Here is a 19398-nt window from a genome sequence, read left to right as displayed (position 1 = left end):
ATTCTGCTTTCAGCCTGCCCTTGCTCTGGGTAAAGACTCTCAGGAGGGTCTAGGCTTGTCTTTGAGGCTCTTTGAAGCAGGGTAGCAAGGGGATACAGCAAGTTCAATGGCGTGAAGGGTGAACAAATTCTATCAAAGGTATATACATGAACTGGATGAGGACGTTCTAAAGAAACACAATGTCCTTTCCAACATTTTTTTTTTTTTTTTTTTGGATAGTTTGGATAGTATTTATATATTATGTTTTTCAGACGTTAGTTAGTTAGTTACACTTTAAAAAAAAAAGGTGCTTAAAAGGTTATTCACAGTGTTGCCATACAAGAACCATTTTTGGTTCCACAAAGAACCATCAAGTCAAAATTTCTTTGAGTTTTGCCTTTGTCACAATATATGTTTGAAAACCTGGAAGTGCAGTTCCTTGCGGAATTATATGCCATGCGTGGGTTGTGATCTAGCGTGGATGAATCTGTTTTGAGGTGAATGTGTAGCTATCAGTCACCGCACTGGTGTGGATATTCACTGTACTTAGTAATCACAGATTCTAGCCTACGTCTTGGAATATATGACCCAAAAAACAATTTTAACTATATATTGTCATCTGAGCAAGTAACAAGTCTGCCACTCTTTGTTCTGACCAACTGAGGAAAAAAGCATTACAATAAATCGTGCTACCAATGGTGCTTTAATCTAACGATCGATTACCTCCTATCACATAAAAACGTGCAAATGATTATTTTTGTTATACTTCATTCTAAAATTATTAATGTGAACAGCATCAGCATTGTGTGACTGTGAGTATAGTGTATATTAGGTCCGTGTATCATCCGATCATTCAATTATTCCATTAAATCTGGCAAACCAAAAACGAAATAACGAACCAATATTTTGTTTTTCTGTTTTTCTGTATGAACCAAATATGGAAAACTGACATTTGTTTCATAGCTTTCAGCTCGAAACGGGAAATATAATAAACAAGGAAACCAAAACGAAATAATGGATCAAATTTACGTTGTCTCAATTTTTCTTTATTTGTGTAGTAGGTCTAACTATTTCCCACGGTGGCGTCCTGCTTGCTTTGCGCAGTGGATAGTTTCAAAGGAGTAGGTCACTGAGCGCCCAACATACGATGGGTAACTCGCGAAGCACAAAGTTCCTCCGTGTTTTCTCAGCATTATATCTTAGAAAATACGAGGTTTGAGAAGTAAAAGGCGGGGCAACATTTAAAATATTTCAAAGTTAAATTTCATGCAAACAGATTTTAAAAGACCAGTTTCAGTCAAATATTTATGTTTTATGCCTATAACAAAACCCATTGTTAAAACAGAGCGCAAACAATTATATCTGGAACATTATATACTGTAGACTAACCAATATGCGCTCACTTCCGCGTATTCATCGCGGGGATAACGATCACAGGCATAGTTACAGTATGTCCAATAACAATACAACACGCAATAATAAAAATCAGATGGTTTAAATGTCCTTTGAAATCACGCTAACCAATTGTTTTGGTATGTGGGGCATTTTAAGTGATCATTAATTATTAAATACTATCTATCTATCTATCTATCTATCTATATATATATATACAAACACATATATATATATATACACAACACACATCCATAAATACATACACACATACAATACAAATAAATAAAAAAACAAATAGAAAGAATTGAAAAAGAATACAGAAAGCTAGTGTTGGATGAAAAACTAGCAGTTAGAGTAAATGAATAAAAATTAGATAAAATATAATTAGAATACACAGTGCTAGAGTTCAAGGGTCAAAGATGAAAGAGATGTGTTTTTAGATGTTTCTTGAAGATGCATGTACTGCATGTAATATATATTTAGCTTTGCAATATAACAATTTTAAAGGTAACAATGTAATTCAAAAGGCAATGGTTGACATACTGTAATAATGTTTGTAATAGTATTCTACCTGACAATTACTGTATCAGTTAAATATATTACACCCTTTCATTATACTGAATTTATAGAATAGAACACCTTTATTGCACAGATGTACTCTGAAATTTAAGTTCTAGTAGCAATACACACTTACAAACAGTTCTAGTGCACATGTAAACAAATACTGTATGCACAGAACTACAAAGTTAAATATTTACATTATTTTACAGTTATATTGCAATCTGTACAAATAAAACAAATTAATTTATTCCTTGTGTTATGTCTAAACCTAGCATCAGCTTATCTACTGCTCTGTGCCGTTCTTCAGTTATCAAATTATTGATGTAGTATCAGGGTTGAAGTAACTATACACTTAATTGGCCTATTGTAAATTTATGGCTTTATCAGATCTCGTCTGAATTGGCAACAATTATTACTATTACTATTTCCTTAGGTTGGAAAGGCAGCAAGTGAAAAATTTTATTTAGCAGCTATGTAGGAAAATAACTAATTCCTTAAAGATAAATGCAGATATTTGTGCTTTAATGATTTGTATTCTTCCAAATTCTGCCAGCAGAATTTTTTTTATTCTTAATTCTCACATAAAATAAATGAATAGCCTAAAGAAGACTGTCGTTTTTGTGAAGAATCAGCATAAAATCAGGGTTTCATCCCCATCTTTTTTTTATTTTATTTTGAAATCTGAAAAATTAAATTAATTTACTTCAAACCTGCACTCACCAGAAATTATTCTATCAGTGTCATTTTCTATCACAAATCATTTTTATTAACCATTTAAACAGAATGTCGTATTAGGCCTAAATATAAAACCCGATTCCAAAAAAATTGTGACATTGTGAATAAAAACAGAATGCAGTGATGTGGAAGTTTAAAATTTCAAAAAAAATTTCAGAATACAACATAGATGACATATTAAATGTTTAAACTGAGAAAAGGTACCAATTTAAGGGAAAAAAACATTTAATTTTAAATTTCATGGCATCAACACATCTCAAAAAGGTTGGGACAAGGCCATGTTTACCACTGTGTGGCATCCCCTCTTCTCTTTATAACAGTCTGCAAACGTCTGGGGACTGAGGAGACAAGTTGCTCAAGTTCAGGAATAGGAATGTTGTCCCATTCTTGTCTAATACAGGCTTTTAGTTGCTCAATTCTTCCTCTTTATGATGCGACAAAAAAAATCTGGACTACAGACTACAGTCATGTTGTAAAATGCAAGGTCTTCCCTGAAAGAGACGACGTCTGGATGGGAGCATATGTTGTTCTAGAACTTGGATATATCTTTCAGCATTGATGGTGCTCATCTTTCCAGATGTGTAAGCTGTCCATGCCACACTCATGCAACCCCATACCATCAGAGATGCAGGCTTCTGAACTGAGCGCTGATAACAACTTGGGTTGTCCTTGTCCTCTTTAGTCCGGATGACATGGCATCCCAGTTTTCCAAAAATAACTTCAAATTTTGATTCATCTGACCACAGAACAGTTTTCCACTTTGCCACAGTCCATTTTAAATGAGCCTTGTCCCAGAGAAAACACCTGCGCTTCTGGATCATATTTAGATATGGCTTCTTTTTTGACCTATAGAGTTTTAGCCGGCAACGGTGAATGACACGGTGGATTGTGTTCACTGACAGTGTTTTCTGGAAGTATTCCTGAGCCCATGTTGTGATTTCCATTACAGTATCATTCCTGTATGTGATGCAGTGCCGTCTAAGAGCCGAAGATCATTGGGATCCAGTATGGTTTTCCGGCCCTGACTCTTACACACAGAGATTGTTCCAGATTCTCTGAATCTTTGGATGATATTATGCACTGTAGATGATGATAACTTCAAACTCTTTGCAGTTTTTCTCTGGGAAACTCCTTTCTGATATTGCTCCAGTATTTTTCGCCGCAACATTGGGGGAATTGGTGATCCTCTGCCCATCTTGACTTCTGAGAGACACTGCCACTCTGAGAGGCTCTTTTTATACCCAATCATGTTCCCAATTGAACTAATAAGTTTCAAATCGGTCCTCCAGCTGTTCCTTATATGTACATTTAACTTTTCCAGCCTCTTATTGCTACCTGTCACAACTTTTTTGGAATGTGTAGCTCTCATGAAACCAAAATGAGCCAATATTGGGCATCACATTTCAAAATGTCTCACTTTCAACATATATTATCTATATTCTACTGTGAATAAAATATAAGTTTATCAGATTTGTAAATTATTCCATTCCTTTTTTACTCACAATTTGTACAGCGTCCCAACTATTTGGGAATCGGGTTTGTATTTATGTCATCCTTAATGTTAAATTCTTAAATGATAAAGTTAAATTGTAATACATGTAATAATTAAATCAGTATTAATCAAGCCTTCAGAGATAGCTGCGTCTGAAGTTGATTTTAGATGAATTAGGCCTGGTCTGTACATGCCTTTACATAGCAATTACAACTGTATAATGAAATGAGATTAATGTTTAATACAACATTTTTAACACAGAAATATGTAATGACAAAATGAAATGATAGGCCTACTTTATGATACTTCTGAAAGTAATATCGCCACTAGGTGTCGGTAAGTCACTGTGTTAATAAAGAAGCCTTTTATTCAATCTATTCGTCCAAGATTCAGATTCTTTCAGGAATAAATTCAAGTGTCTGTTTTTAATAATTTGTCACTGAATTGTCTATAATAATGGGTCTTTCAAAGACTGATTCATATCAGGTTTCAGGAATGATACATCACTCTATAGTCTACGCTTACTGTGACTTTGGTTTGATGTCGTCAAGAAAATACCCCCCACCCATTCTCATCTGAAAACTACTACTTATATGTCACACAGTGTAACTGTAAAAATAATGTAAATATGTAACTTCACATAATTCTTTACATATTTGTTTGTTTGCATTTAAATAAACAGATCTCTTGACCATCTACCTGCTCTCTGTTCATTTTCTATCTAGGCTACTTGTTTTTCATTAAAATAAAAACACTTTCTTTATATATTCTAAATATTTATATTCTAACTACTTGTTTTCTTTGTGTGTGTGTGTGTGTGTGTGTGTATACAGTAGTCAACGTTTGAAGTGGATCAAATCATTTAATCAAAGCTGTCCTAAAACCAAATTCGAAACACGATAAAATTTAACATATATATATATATATATATATACAGTATTGTTCAAAATAATAGCAGTACAATGTGACTAACCAGAATAATCAAGGTTTTTAGTATATTTTTTATTGCTACGTGGCAAACAAGTTACCAGTAGGTTCAGTAGATTGTCAGAAAACAAACAAGACCCAGCATTCATGATATGCACGCTCTTAAGGCTGTGCAATTGGGCAATTAGTTGAATTAGTTGAAAGGGGTGTGTTCAAAAAAATAGCAGTGTGGCATTCAATCACTGAGGTCATCAATTTTGTGAAGAAACGGGTGTGAATCAGGTGGCCCCTATTTAAGGATGAAGCCAACACTTGTTGAACATGCATTTGAAAGCTGAGGAAAATGGGTCGTTCAAGACATTGTTCAGAAGAACAGCGTACTTTGATTAAAAAGTTGATTAGAGAGGGGAAAACCTATAAAGAGGTGCAAAAAATGATAGGCTGTTCAGCTAAAATGATCTCCAATGCCTTAAAATGGAGAGCAAAACCAGAGAGACGTGAAAGAAAACAGAAGACAACCATCAAAATGGATAGAAGAATAACCAGAATGGCAAAGGCTCAGCCAATGATCACCTCCAGGATGATCAAAGACAGTCTGGAGTTACCTGTAAGTACTGTGACAGTTAGAAGACGTCTGTGTGAAGCTAATCTATTTTCAAGAATCCCCCGCAAAGTCCCTCTGTTAAAAAAAAGGCATGTGCAGAAGAGGTTACAATTTGCCAAAGAACACATCAACTGGCCTAAAGAGAAATGGAGGAACATTTTGTGGACTGATGAGAGTAAAATTGTTCTTTTTGGGTCCAAGGGCCACAGGCAGTTTGTGAGACGACCCCCAAACTCTGAATTCAAGCCACAGTACACAGTGAAGACAGTGAAGCATGGAGGTGCAAGCATCATGATATGGGCATGTTTCTCCTACTATGGTGTTGGGCCTATTTATCGCATACCAGGGATTATGGATCAGTTTGCATATGCTAAAATACTTGAAGAGGTCATGTTGCCCTATGCTGAAGAGGACATGCCCTTGAAATGGTTGTTTCAACAAGACAATGACCCAAAACACACTAGTAAACGGGCAAAGTCTTGGTTCCAAACCAACAAAATTAATGTTATGGAGTGGCCAGCCCAATCTCCAGACCTTAATCCAATTGAGAATTTGTGGGGTGATATCAAAAATGCTGTTTCTGAAGCAAAACCAAGAAATGTGAATGAATTGTGGAATGTTGTTAAAGAATCATGGAGTGGAATAACAGCTGAGAGGTGCCACAAGTTGGTTGACTCCATGCCACACAGATGTCAAGCAGTTTTAAAAAACTGTGGTCATACAACTAAATATTAGTTTAGTGATTCACAGGATTGCTAAATCCCAGAAAAAAAAATGTTTGTACAAAATAGTTTTGAGTTTGTACAGTCAAAGGTAGACACTGCTATTTTTTTGAACACACCCCTTTCAACTAATTGCCCAATTGCACAGCCTTAAGAGCGTGCATATCATGAATGCTGGGTCTTGTTTGTTTTCTGACAATCTACTGAACCTACTGGTAACTTGTTTGCCACGTAGCAATAAAAAATATACTAAAAACCTTGATTATTCTGGTTAGTCACATTGTACTGCTATTATTTTGAACAAGACTGTATATATATATATATATCGTTTTGATTGCTTTTATTGATCTCATTAGTAATAAAATAATCTGCTAATATAAATGTTTTAATTAACTATCACTTAAAATGTCCCACATACCAAAACAAGTGGTTAGCGTGATTTCAAAGGACATTTAAACCATCGGATTTTTATTATTGCGTGTTGTATTGTTATTGGACATACTGTAACTATGCCTGTGATCGTTAAACAAAAACGTGTTCTTTATCCCCGCGATAAATACGCGGAAGTGAGCGCATATTGGTTAGTCTACAGTATATAATGTTCCAGATATAATTGTTTGCGCTCTGTTTTAACAATGGGTTTTGTTATAGGCATAAAACATAAATATTTGACTGAAACTGGTCTTTTAAAAACTGTTTGCATGAAATTTAACTTTGAAATATTTTAAATGTTGCCCCGCCTTTTACTTCTCAAACCTCGTATTTTCTAAGATATAATGCTGAGAAAACACGGAGGAACTTTGTGCTTCGCGAGTTACCCATCGTATGTTGGGCGCTCAGCGACCTACTCCTTTGAAACTATCCACTGCACATGCGCAAAGCAAGCAGGACGCCACCGTGGGAAATAGTTAGACCTACTACACAAATAAAGAAAAATTGAGACAACGTAAATTTGATCCATTATTTTGTTTTGGTTTCCTTGTTTATTATATTTCCCGTTTCGAGCTGAAAGCTTTGAAACAAACGTCAGTTTTCCATATTTGGTTCATACAGAAAAACAAAATATTGATTCGTTATTTCGTTTTTGGTTTGCCAGATTTAATGGAATAATTGAATGATCGGATGATACACGGACCATATTAGCATGTAGATTTCAATTTCTGTACAGTCTAATCTCTAATTGTCACATTATTCGAATTTCATATTAAGAAATTATTTTAACCCAAAAAGAAAAAACTATGCTCCCATCAAACTGGTTGTCTTTAAAATTCACATCTTGTGTAAAACCAGGCTATCTGTAATCAGGAGCACATTTAAAACTGTAATATAATTTATTTTAATTCACATGCGCTTCATAATATTTCTTGATTACAATCCGCAATCAAAATGATTTTTTGACATTTGATCATTCCAGCTTTTGTGGGAATAGGCTATAATTAAACGATCCGCCACCTGCAGGATCATAACATGCGATAGCCGAGTAGTCTGGAAACTTCATGTTTACAAATGTGACGTAATGATGCAGTGCCATGCTAGAATTTCCTGTGAAAACCTATCCGTACCTGTTTTTGATGATATTCTAACTATATGACCAGCCCCTGTAAATTAGTATTTATTTACACAAATATCATTTTTGTAACTGACTATTTTGTTAATGCATAAACATCAGCAGAAGTGTGGTTTACCAGCAGAGCAGATGGAAAAGACACTGGGCCAAATATTGTATTAGTATTAGCCATTTTACTAAGCGACAGATGAATGCACTAATATACTGTAGTTTGATTGGATGCACAACCTCTGATGTCATCATTAAAAAATAAACATTTTCTCTTTTTTTCTTTGTGAAAAAGTTATATTTATTTTACCTGTTAGTTAAATTAGAAAAATGTAACTTTTCACATCTAAATATAAAAATCTGTTAAATGTGTCATCACAGTCTTGTGAAAAGGGTCCATTATTTGCATTTAGCACATCCCTGTGGCTGTGACTCTGTTGACAGTTGAGAACCTATGGCTTAACTAAACAGCTTCAGTCTAAGAAAGTTAGTGCTGAGGAGGCTTTTTAGGAAACAAATGACCAGAAAATCACTCTTGGCAGACATTTGAGTAAGTGGTGTCTGAGGTTTTCCCTGCTCATTCGGGGCAGCTTTGAAGACTGCCTGAGGACTGATTGTTTTCAGAATGCAACCTGTAAAGCAGCGTAGGCTGATGACTGTGTAGGCTATGTAGGCCGTAAAAAACTGTGATAAAAGGAGCTTGATTGTGGAAATGGCTGGCAATTATTTCAAGTGCTTTACTCTTGATCATGAGAGACCAGCCGTGCTTTGGAATCCTGCCCATCGTCGTGAGCCGCTTTTCTCTACTTCCAGAGTTTCTGGTTGGCTAGCAGAAAACTCAAATGCTAGATGGATAATAAAATAAAACAATTTGGATAATAAAACCTGGAAATAACTCTATCGGAACTAAATGTCTCTAAGTAGATATCACAAGGCCAGTGGAGATCATCAAAGTATTGAGAAGTCTATATTAAATTCAGTTTGCGTCAAATAGTCAAAATGGTTTAACATTTCTACAAACTTTTACAAGAAGATATTGTACTTTCACACCACCACATAACATAGATTAGATTAAGGCAATGATACATCTGTGTAGGAAGTACTCTAATAAACCTGTTTTTTAATTCCAGGACAGACAGGTATAACAGAAGGTTTAGTGAGTGTAATCATATTAAAGTGCTGTTTAAGTTTTACAACACACATTTAATTATAAAGCAATTTCCAAGTGATGAATTGGAGCATTGAAATCTCCATAGCTGCCAGCTGTTATTAGGCAGGAGTTATTCAAATTGTACTGGAACATTTTTTTTCACACTCTGCTGTACTTTATTACATTATTTCTAAATATTGCTTAGAAATGTGAATGGTTACTACAAGATTAATTTAATTTGATCCTCAATGCACCATCAGGCTTTATACACTGACTTCTCTATCCACCTCTATATTTGTCTGTGTTTTGCTCCTGGGAAGAACAGGTGTTTGGTAATCTCTCTTTGCTGTATTCATATTTGCTTCAACGACACATTTCATCCTTCAAGCTGTTTATAGACAAGCTCAATGTCAGGAGATCAGCTCTGCCTCACATTTCTGCTTGACGTAATTCTATTTTGACCCACACATCAGCATTTTCAATTAGTTGGGTGGTAGGATTGACGGCCAGCTAAACTTATTGTCAGTTAATCCATGGGCGTTCCCCTCTAACCCTGCTAAATCACTGTCTCCCCATCCGGCACGGATTACCCGGCAGGTCTCTCGGGGTGGGAGCGGTGCGGCGGCACTAATCTACTGCTTTCTCAGAGCTGGATCATTAGCTGGATTGCAATGCTTTTCCGTGGCTTGCCTGGAGCTGGAGTAGATTACGGGCAGCACCAGGTGTTGTTCCAGATGATGAAGTCAGTGGTACGATGTGGTATTTTGGGATGGGGTTAGTGGGCTCTGTTGTGATTGGGTTATGAGATGATGGACAGAAATGCTGTGTGCTTAAATGGATAGTTCACCTAAAAAATGTAACGATTACTCATCCTGACTTCATTCCAAACATGTATGACTTTCTTTATTTGTTCTGTTAAACATTAAAAAATAAGGTTGAAGAACTGCTTTGAACCCAAGTTACTTTTATTGCATGGATTAAAAAAAAGGTCTGAGACCCCCCCCCCCCCCACCACCACCACCACCACCAGTAAAAATTCAATTTTTGGGTGAATTATCCCTTTAACCAATCAACTCTGTCTTTCATAGTTACGGAGAACATCATAATGACAGTTTTAGTTTCTGCAGTGCAGGATGACTATGTTTGTTTGTTTTTGAAAAAATAATAATGAGCTATTAATTTGTCAGTGTACAATTACACTACACTAATACTGTTACATGGTGATCTCATAGAAACTTTTTTTTCCTTCATGGAAGTCTCAGCAGAATTTCCTCAACAGACTGCCATGTGATTAGCTCTTTGTTTGCTTGCCAAGTATTGCTCAAAGCTAATGTCTCACAGCTAATGTTTCAAATAAATACTGTATTTGCAGGCTCTGTTATCCTATACTATTTTAACACGACCATTTCAGCTTAACAATTTGCTTAGCCTACTAAAACTAGGCATTTGCAAAGCTACATTTTCTTAAATTTCGCTGCCAAAGACGTCCCTGAATGTGTTTAGCTTTAGATATGTTTTTTTAAAAGCGGGTGAATGTAAATGCACAGCTTTTACTGTGTAAACAAAACTGTCTATCTGTCTTGTATGTTCACAAATTGCAAAACACACCATTTTACAAATGAGGACATCCTCAAAGGGAGTTTTTTGGTCATTTTGTCAGGTTTTGCTCACTTCTGGGTGGCAATTTCTGCCCAAAATATAGTGAAGTATGTACTTTACTAAATTAGCAAAATCTCATGATCTATTTAAAACGTACAAAAGAATATTGGCTAACTGGACAGCAAATGCTAAGACTTTCCGCTTTTCGAACTAACAAAAACATTAGCCTTTATAGACAGTGTTTCTCGAGTAAAGAAACCAATGTACTTATTCAAGCATCAGTTCTTTATTTACCCTTGCATAGCGAAGAAGTTAAACGTCTGTTGTCAAACTGAGCGTCACGGCACTTCATTCTTCTGAATAGAAGAGAGGTGGAGTTATGAGGTTTGACTGACAATTTGAAGATCCAATGGCATTAAGAGGTTTAGTCATAAGCTCTTTTGAATACTTTTTTACTGGTTAAGTACTTGTTAAACCCACAAACAGACCTAATGACGACCAATATCACGGATTTAAAATAATAATAACAAAATATATTAGAGATAGGAAGTTTTTTATCATTTTCCACAGGACACCCGACAACCTGTCGCTGCACACAAGTTGGTAGCACAGTGGTGTAACTATACACAAAATCTAGACCTTGCTAGTTGAGTAAGTGTTACTCAAACATACATCGATACAGGTTCTTGCATTTGTCAATAATATATGTGAATAAAATATTCTTTCACAGCCTTTGATTTGTGAATTTGTTGTCTTCCTTTCAGTCTAGATTGTTTGTATTGGCTGTAAGCGGATGACAGTGTTAAACACTCTGCTGTGTGAAAGAGTTTAGCCCCAGGCAGCATTGGAAAGGTTCAGTAAGGACTCAGTTGTAGAGCAGACTGATGACATTGTGGGTTTTAGCTGCCAAATCACTGATGAGCTTTAAAATGCCCCTTAAAGGGCAGGGACTTGACTGTTATTAAAACCAGTGCCCATACTGATGCATTTTAGTTCTTCTTATATTTTCCCCAGTCACTCTTCATTTTCTCCTCCTTGTCCTCAGTTTCTTCATCCAACCCACCTCCAGTTATTATCTCCTCCTTTCCAGTGCCTGTGCTCCCCTTCCATTTCCTCCTCTTTCCCTTAATTAAGTGGAGATGGGAGCACATCTAAATTTAACCACACTTCATCTCCCAGCTCCCCTCTTGCTGTTTTTGATACTTCTGTTATCCCTCTCAGACTGATGGTGGAAAATTGCTTATGATGTCTGTGTAATCTTATATTATGGAAGAAAGATGGCCTCGTTTTACTTACCTTCTAGGTTTTCCAGCAGTGTGTGTGTGTGTGTGTTTTGTTACACTCATCCCTCCATCTCATTAACTCTGTTTTTTCTGCAACCCTTGCTATATTTCACACCTTTTTTTCATATTCCTTAGCTAACACTCTCTTACATTCCATTGCTTTCCTTTCCTTACGGGTGGACCCTTCATTCTTTGTTGGAAAAACACACAAAAAACAAAAAACAAAAAAAACAATCTATGTTTCAAAAAACAAAGCAAACTGAAGTGCACTTAGGGGGATTAAGTCTGATAGATGCACTTTTAGGCAAGAACGATACATTAAAAGCTTTGCAGGCTTGTCATCATGGTATCCTGGAGAGCTCAGATTGGTAGGTGGCCTAGATGGATGGATGGATGGATGGATGAGCAGCCTGCTTTTTTGCCTCTTTCTTATGGTGCCCTTGGGTGTCTAACCACTAAAGCTGCATTTTAGCCTTGCGAGGCCATGCCTGTTAAACTGTGCACGGTGCTGCATGGCTCATTGTGATTGCTTCAGCTCCGCTATCACCCAGTCTGCTCAAACACCTGCTGACCTGGATTCACAGCGGCAGGCTGTCGACTCGTCAGGCAGGTTCTGATCCAGAAGCACGGCAGCTTTAAGGAACGGAGTCTGCCAGCTGCATGAAAACAGACAAACGAAGACAAATGAACATGTCAGAGTGCTCAGTGGCTGCACACTGTACTCTCTGACCTGACCTCATCCACTGCTTCTCTGGTCTGAATATCAACTGGGTTTTGCTTGGCTGAGGAATTCCAGAATTGTGGTGTTTTGTGAAAGCTCCAAGTAGTGCTTATTTCTTCCTAGACTTAAAAAGGATGATAATTGTGATGATAAAGTAGCAGAATGTGATTGTGAAAATAAATAAAAAAAACAATAAAAGAAAGTTACTGTATATCCTGACAAAATTACTGTACCAGTATTTTATTTTATTGTGGACATTTCCTTTAACCCTAAAACCCAACACAATGCAATGTGTATTTCACACTTCAGGTAGAACAACTGACAAAATCAATACAGAACAATTTTCTGATTCTGACATGGTAAATTGGGCTATATTTAGATCTTAAATTTTTTTCTTGCCTATGACATGATGCCGTGTGTTTCAGATTTTTTTTGGGGGGTGAATTCAAGAGTGTTGCTAGTTGGTTCTTAGGATGTTGGGGTTAGTTTCTAGGTTGCCACCCAAGTTTATATATGATATTCTGGTTCCTGGACAGATATGGATATGGAGTTTGTTTTTTCTTTTTTTTTCTGCTTATTTATAAATATCATGTCTGATTGATTTGATGTGTGCTAGTTATGGAACATGCAGAGAAACCAAAGACTTTCTAATGGGATTATTCATGTCTTGATTGTATAAAGTCCATATTTGATATTTGGTATGTCTGACATTCATTAGCTTCTGTGTGCATACTCTCTGCGTTTCTGTAATGAAAATCAGTTTGATTAGTGCCAAATGGCTTGGGGTGGAAATCCCAGATTACACATTCAAACTACTGCAATGACATAATGTGTTTCTTTAGGAGGCTTTGTTGTGGATTCATTTTTAGGTATTATGACATGCACATATTTTAAAACCAGCAGCCCCAGCAAACATAAACCTTTTATCTCCTTTCCTTTCAGTGTGTCGGGCAAGGTGACAGTTAGCTCTGCCATCATTTAGCTTTCGCATTTTTCGGTTGCTCCAAAATGAATTTCATTATCATTTCATCATTCTGTATCCCTGGAGTGAAATGCTTGAAAACATTTTTTAAATTCTAATATGCATGGCTTAATTGCTACATAATCAAATAAAAAAAAAAATCTAATCAAAAAGGTTTTCCGCATAATGTAAAGAATCATCTTATTTGGGAATTCGGTTAAATCTGAATATTTCTAAAGGATTTTTTTTTAAGATTTTAGGTTTTGCTAGGTAAAATTAACTTGTCACCAATAATTTTAAATGACAAACACAGAATTAAGAATAGCAAAGAAATAACAGGTATATTTTAGCAGCTCTTACAATAGCAATACACAATCCAGTGCTGCTGGTCTGTGATGCAATGTAGGATGTGGTTAGTTAATTCTGAATAGGCCAGAGGAAGGACACCATAGTTCATTTCCCTTGGATGACTTGATCATTTATGTCTAAAATGTGCCTGAATGGTTATGTGCAAAAAGTTGTTTCAGGTTGAAACATGTTGTGTTTGGACATAAACCTACAGACATGCTTAAACACAAAGAGCTTTCGGTGATGGATGAGAGAATTTCCATCTTGCTTTGTTGCTAAGATGCTTAGCTAGAACAGCACTGGTAAAATTACATGGAAGTTTTCTTTCTTTGTGGTTCACATGGGGTTTAATTATTTCTTCTTTATTTTCTCCAAGGATCCTTCAGTGGCCAAGGTCAGTGGAGGGAGAAAGAAAACGGTTTCCTTCAGCAGTATGCCATCAGAAAAGAAGGTGAGCAGTGCTGCAGATTGCCTTGCCTTCATGCAGGGTGGCTGCGAGCTAAAGAAGGTGCGACCCAACTCGCGCATCTACTCGAGATTCTACACTCTAGATCCTGAGCTGGCTTGCCTCCGTTGGGAACCCTCCAAGAAAGATGGTGACCGAGCTCGACTAGACATCTCGGCTATTCGTGAGGTCCGCACAGGGAAAAGCACAGAGACCTTTCTCCACAATGGCCCATCGGATCACCTTGGTGAAGAAGCAGCCTTCTCCATCATTCACGGTGATGAGTATCAGTCCCTGGACCTGGTTGCTCTCTCTGCCGATGTGGCCAACATCTGGGTGACCGGGTTGCGGTACCTGTTGTCTCACCCTGGTTCCATTGCTGGAGGGAGTGGAGGAGATGGAGGGGTGGGAGAAGGCAGTACTGGGAGCAAGATGAGGCAGAACTGGTTGGCGACAGAGTTTGCTCTCGTTGATGAAGATGGACACGGAATTGTGTCTGAGGACACAGCAGTGGCCACCATCTGTAAACTCTGCCCTGGCATTAGGGAAGCAAAGGTAAGACATTCTTTTATAATTAAATTTATTTACCACAAAATCTTGCATTTCATGAGTAAATGGGTTTAGAAAAAGCCAAGCAATACTGAATGTCGGACTTCCCAAATTGAAAGCAATCAGGAATACATATACTGTGGCAGTTTTTATGTAGGACGCATAAAATAAGAATCATACTAGTTGTGCTAGAGCAGTAAAACAAACATTGAAAGAGCCATAAATATGAACAGGCAATATGAGTGTTGTTCCAGAGCTCATCTTTCTGTATCATTACTTAGCTTGACTTGATAACCAGCCTTGCTGAGGCACACAGCAATTGTTTGCTTTTCAATTTGGCAGCTGTGACAGTAGTTTCATCCATGTGTGTTTGTGTGTGGACTGGACAGCTGGGGACAGGAGGAGGCCAGACAGAAACCACAGGGCCAAGTTTCCAAGTCTTTGTGACAGCGGGTGTGAGGCATCTGCTTCATGTGTCTAGAGAGACATGTAAAGGCAAAAAGGGCAAGCACTGAGGAACCGACTGTATAGGCATGACTCACTTTGCTCCTGGCTGTATCCTAATCTTGAAAAATGCAGGACACAATCTAGGCCCAGTGAAGCGCTGCTGTCCCTGACAGCATATGACTTGAGACATTTTGTCTCTCAAGATTCAAATCACTGTCTGCCGCAAGCTGCTTATTTGATTTGCCTCTGGTTTGTGTAACAGTTTTGTTCTGTGATTGCTCATTAAATTTCAAAGCAAAATAGAATATCACCCCCAGCATTTCTTATTTGAGAAGTGAAACCTAAAAAACTGATGAGACAGGCTTACATTATAAGCAGGAACAGTAGACTGCATAAATCTCAAGGCCTTGGTCATCAATAACCAACTGTCACCTGACAGTAGTTCTTATTTTCTTTTTTTTATCATTTAGTAGATACTTTAATTTCCAAAGCAAGGCATTCCCCCTGGAGCAAGTGCCTTGGGCAATGGTAAATGATAATAGTTTGTTAGTATTTGTTAGTTTGGGTTTCTAGCATAATCTGTTATCCATATAAGTGCTGCCAACATAAATATGTGTACTAAAATGTTATTACAACTCTTTCTTTTTATTTTTATCAGGTGCGATTGCGCTTTAAGGAGATTCAGCGGAGCAAAGAGAAGCTAACTTCTCATGTTACACTGGAAGAATTCCAGCAGGCCTTCTGCGAGTTGTGTACACGACCAGATGTCTATTTCTTGCTAGTGCAACTCTCAAAAGACCAAGAGTGCCTTGACGCCCAAGACCTGCGTCTTTTCCTAGAGACTGAGCAAGGTCTATCATTGGCCACCACTGAGGGCTGCTTGGAACTTCTTCGCCGCTTTGAACCCTCTACAGCTGGGCGTGAACGAGGTCTACTTGGCTTGGACGGCTTTACCCGCTACCTACAGTCAGCTGAGTGTCAGTTATTAGACCCTGAGCACCAGAATGTGTGCCAGGACATGAAGATGCCCCTATCTCATTATTTCATCAGTGCCTCCTACCGCTCCTACCTGCTGGACGACCAAGTTCATGGCCGAGCTGATCTTGGGGGTCTCATTCGAGCCCTGCAGGTTGGCTGTCGGTGTCTGGAGCTTGGGGTTACTGATGGGCCAGAAGGGGAACCATTATTAGGTGTAGAACATGGTACAGATGGAAAGCATCATCATCACCATCACCACCATCATCATCATGGTTCTGTTACTCTGCGCAGTGCCCTGGAAGTAGTCAACAAGTATGCTTTTCTCACTTCCCAGTATCCTCTGCTGCTGTATCTATGCCAGCGTTGCGTACCTTCCCAGCAACGTACTCTTGCACAACACCTAAAAAAAGTTTTTGGACCCAAGCTCTATACCCCTGAAACTCTGCCTGTCAGTCTGGGAGGTCGTGCAACCACTTTGCCCTCTCCAGAGCAGCTGAAGGGAAAGGTGCTTCTTGTCGGAAAGAAGCTGCCCCCCGAAGAAGAAGGTTCTGAAGGAGAGGTATCTGAGGAGGATGAGGAGATTGGTGGGGGTGGTCCTCTGGCTGGCAGAAGGATGACTATCCCTGGGGAAGAGGAACTGGGGGTGGTCCTCGTTGTTCCCCCGCCCCCACAGCCAAGGCGCCTCCGCTTACGGCGTGAATTGTCTGATCTCGTCGCAGTTGCTCGTACTGGAAGTCGCAGCTTTTATGCTCATCGGACGAGTGCACAGCCATCCCAACAGCATTCCCCTCCCTCCACTCCATCTACACCAGGTACACCTATGACCCTTGACCCCCCTCACTGGACCCTGTGCTCTCTTGGGGAGGGAGAGGCAGGACGGCTGGCCAGTGAGAGCCCAGAGGAGCTGGTGAACTTTACCAAGCGCAATCTAACTCGTGTGAGGCCCAGCTCTGTAAGGCTAGACTCTAGCAACCCAAACCCACAAGGCTACTGGAAAGGAGGTGTGCAACTGGTGGCACTCAACCAGCAGACACCAGGTGCCATGCTAGACTTGACCCGTGGCCGTTTTATGCAGAACGGTGGGTGTGGGTATGTTCTTCGTCCAGCAGTCATGCGAGAGGAGGTTTCCTACTTCACTGCCCAGTCACAAGGCTGTGTGCCTGGTGTACCACCACAAACACTCAGGGTGAAGGTCATTAGTGCTCATAGTCTACCCAAGCCACAAGGCTCTGGTGCCAAAGGTGAGGTCATTGATCCATATGTGGTGCTGGAGCTGCACGGAGTGCCTGCAGACTGCACCGAGCAGAGAACTCGCACTGCTGCCCAGAATCAGGATGACCCACTGTTTGACGAGACCTTCGAGTTCCAGGTGAGAGAGTGAGAACATCATGAATATAAATCTAATTTATTTCATACGAGATGCGGAGCACTTTACTAAAACTTAAGCCCAGTTAAAATCACTGTTTTGAATATAATTATTCATAACTGCCCATATTAAGGAAATGTTTTTGTATATGACAACTGACCCTTCGCAAAGACCCTCCCTCCTTAGTTACTGTTGCTATCTCTGACAAACAATGCCACTCTCACATTACACATCATGTCCTCATGCAGTAAAAAGTACATTGCAGAGTAATGCGAAAACTGACAACACAGTGATAGAGAAGGCAGAGCAAGTTACGTCTGGTACTATTAAGGTCTCAATACTCAATACTACAAAATTTTGTAGTTTTTAAAGAAGTTTTATCAATAACCGATCATCTTTACATATGTACTTAAAGCACAAAATGAAGATGAATGAAAATCAGAAAGTATTTTATTTCAACTGTGGAACACACCATTTTTCACCAGAATCAACCAAGTTAATCTCCTATCCTGTCTAATTTAAAGGGATATACTGTAGGTACGGCAACATGGGCATGCGCACATAAGTATAACGTAATTTGTGCCACACTGTACACGTGGCCATTTGAAAATTAGTGAGGTCTGGGGTGGAGTTAAGAATTGTGCTATAATAACCCCACATACAACTCATTATATAGGCCTATACTAAACACTTTAAAAGATAAAGATATGTTGATGTTTATGAAAGATGTTTTCTCTGTTTTGGAAGAATAGGTATTGTTAAATTATATCATATTGCACCTTTACTTTAGGTTATGGGTATATAATTTTATCAGTTGTTTATTATTCATTCAACAATACATAGGCCTATTACTGTTATATTTTTCATTAATAACCATTGCTATATAGATGATGTTGTTGGCATGATTTTGTGAACATTTATCTACAATACTTAATGAATGGCATAGATGTACTTGTTTACAGATTTTTGCATGAGGGTTATGATACTATGATACTGCGTTTGCCTTACTGAATTTGTTAGCCTGTCAGCAATAACGTGTGGGGGCTCTTTTGATTACTGTCAGTTAAAGTTCTGGTGATCATTGCAGTGTTGCCAGATATTGGTATGAAATCAAATGAAAAATCAAGAAAACAAAAAACAAAAATAAAAACCAGAAATAACTTCAAATCTTTTGTAAATAAGGTAAGATAAAGATATTGCTAACCCTATACTGAAACTTCGCACTCTATTGACTTTCTTAATTGTCAAATTAAGAAGAAAAGACAAGTACAACAATGCTTATAATAACTGGATCTGGCAACATGAGTGGATGCTGCACTTGCGCTCTCACTCACAGTTCTCTCAGTCCTTGTTCACCAAAGCCACTAGAAGGTAAACCTGCAAAATTTAGCCAAAAAAAGCATAATGGCTAATGCTAACGCTCCTGTTTTGACAGTATGTGGGAAAGGAGACCAGAGGCCTTTTTTTATGTATGTCAGTGAAGGAGAGGCTATCCTGAATAAACAGCTTTTTAGAGGAAACAGATTATCATTTAATTAATTGACAGCCTATCAGCTAATCTCCAACATGTTTTATAAAAGA

General features: G+C 38.2%; 1 protein-coding gene across 1 annotated transcript in view; it reads left to right on the top strand.

The window, feature by feature from the left end:
- Nucleotides 1-19398, top strand: part of LOC113108444 (inactive phospholipase C-like protein 1) — a 69153-nt gene that overhangs the window by 32914 nt on the left and 16841 nt on the right. Inside the window, exons 2-3 of the mRNA XM_026271577.1 lie at nt 14409-15032; nt 16132-17820. Coding sequence (XP_026127362.1) covers nt 14409-15032; nt 16132-17820 — 2313 coding nt within the window. The remainder of the gene's footprint in view (nt 1-14408; nt 15033-16131; nt 17821-19398) is intronic.

The sequence above is a fragment of the Carassius auratus genome, chromosome 9 (genome assembly GCF_003368295.1).
Source record: "Carassius auratus strain Wakin chromosome 9, ASM336829v1, whole genome shotgun sequence".
In the NCBI taxonomy this organism is placed as follows: Eukaryota; Metazoa; Chordata; class Actinopteri; order Cypriniformes; family Cyprinidae; genus Carassius; species Carassius auratus.
This window is presented reverse-complemented; position numbering and strand designations above follow the sequence as displayed.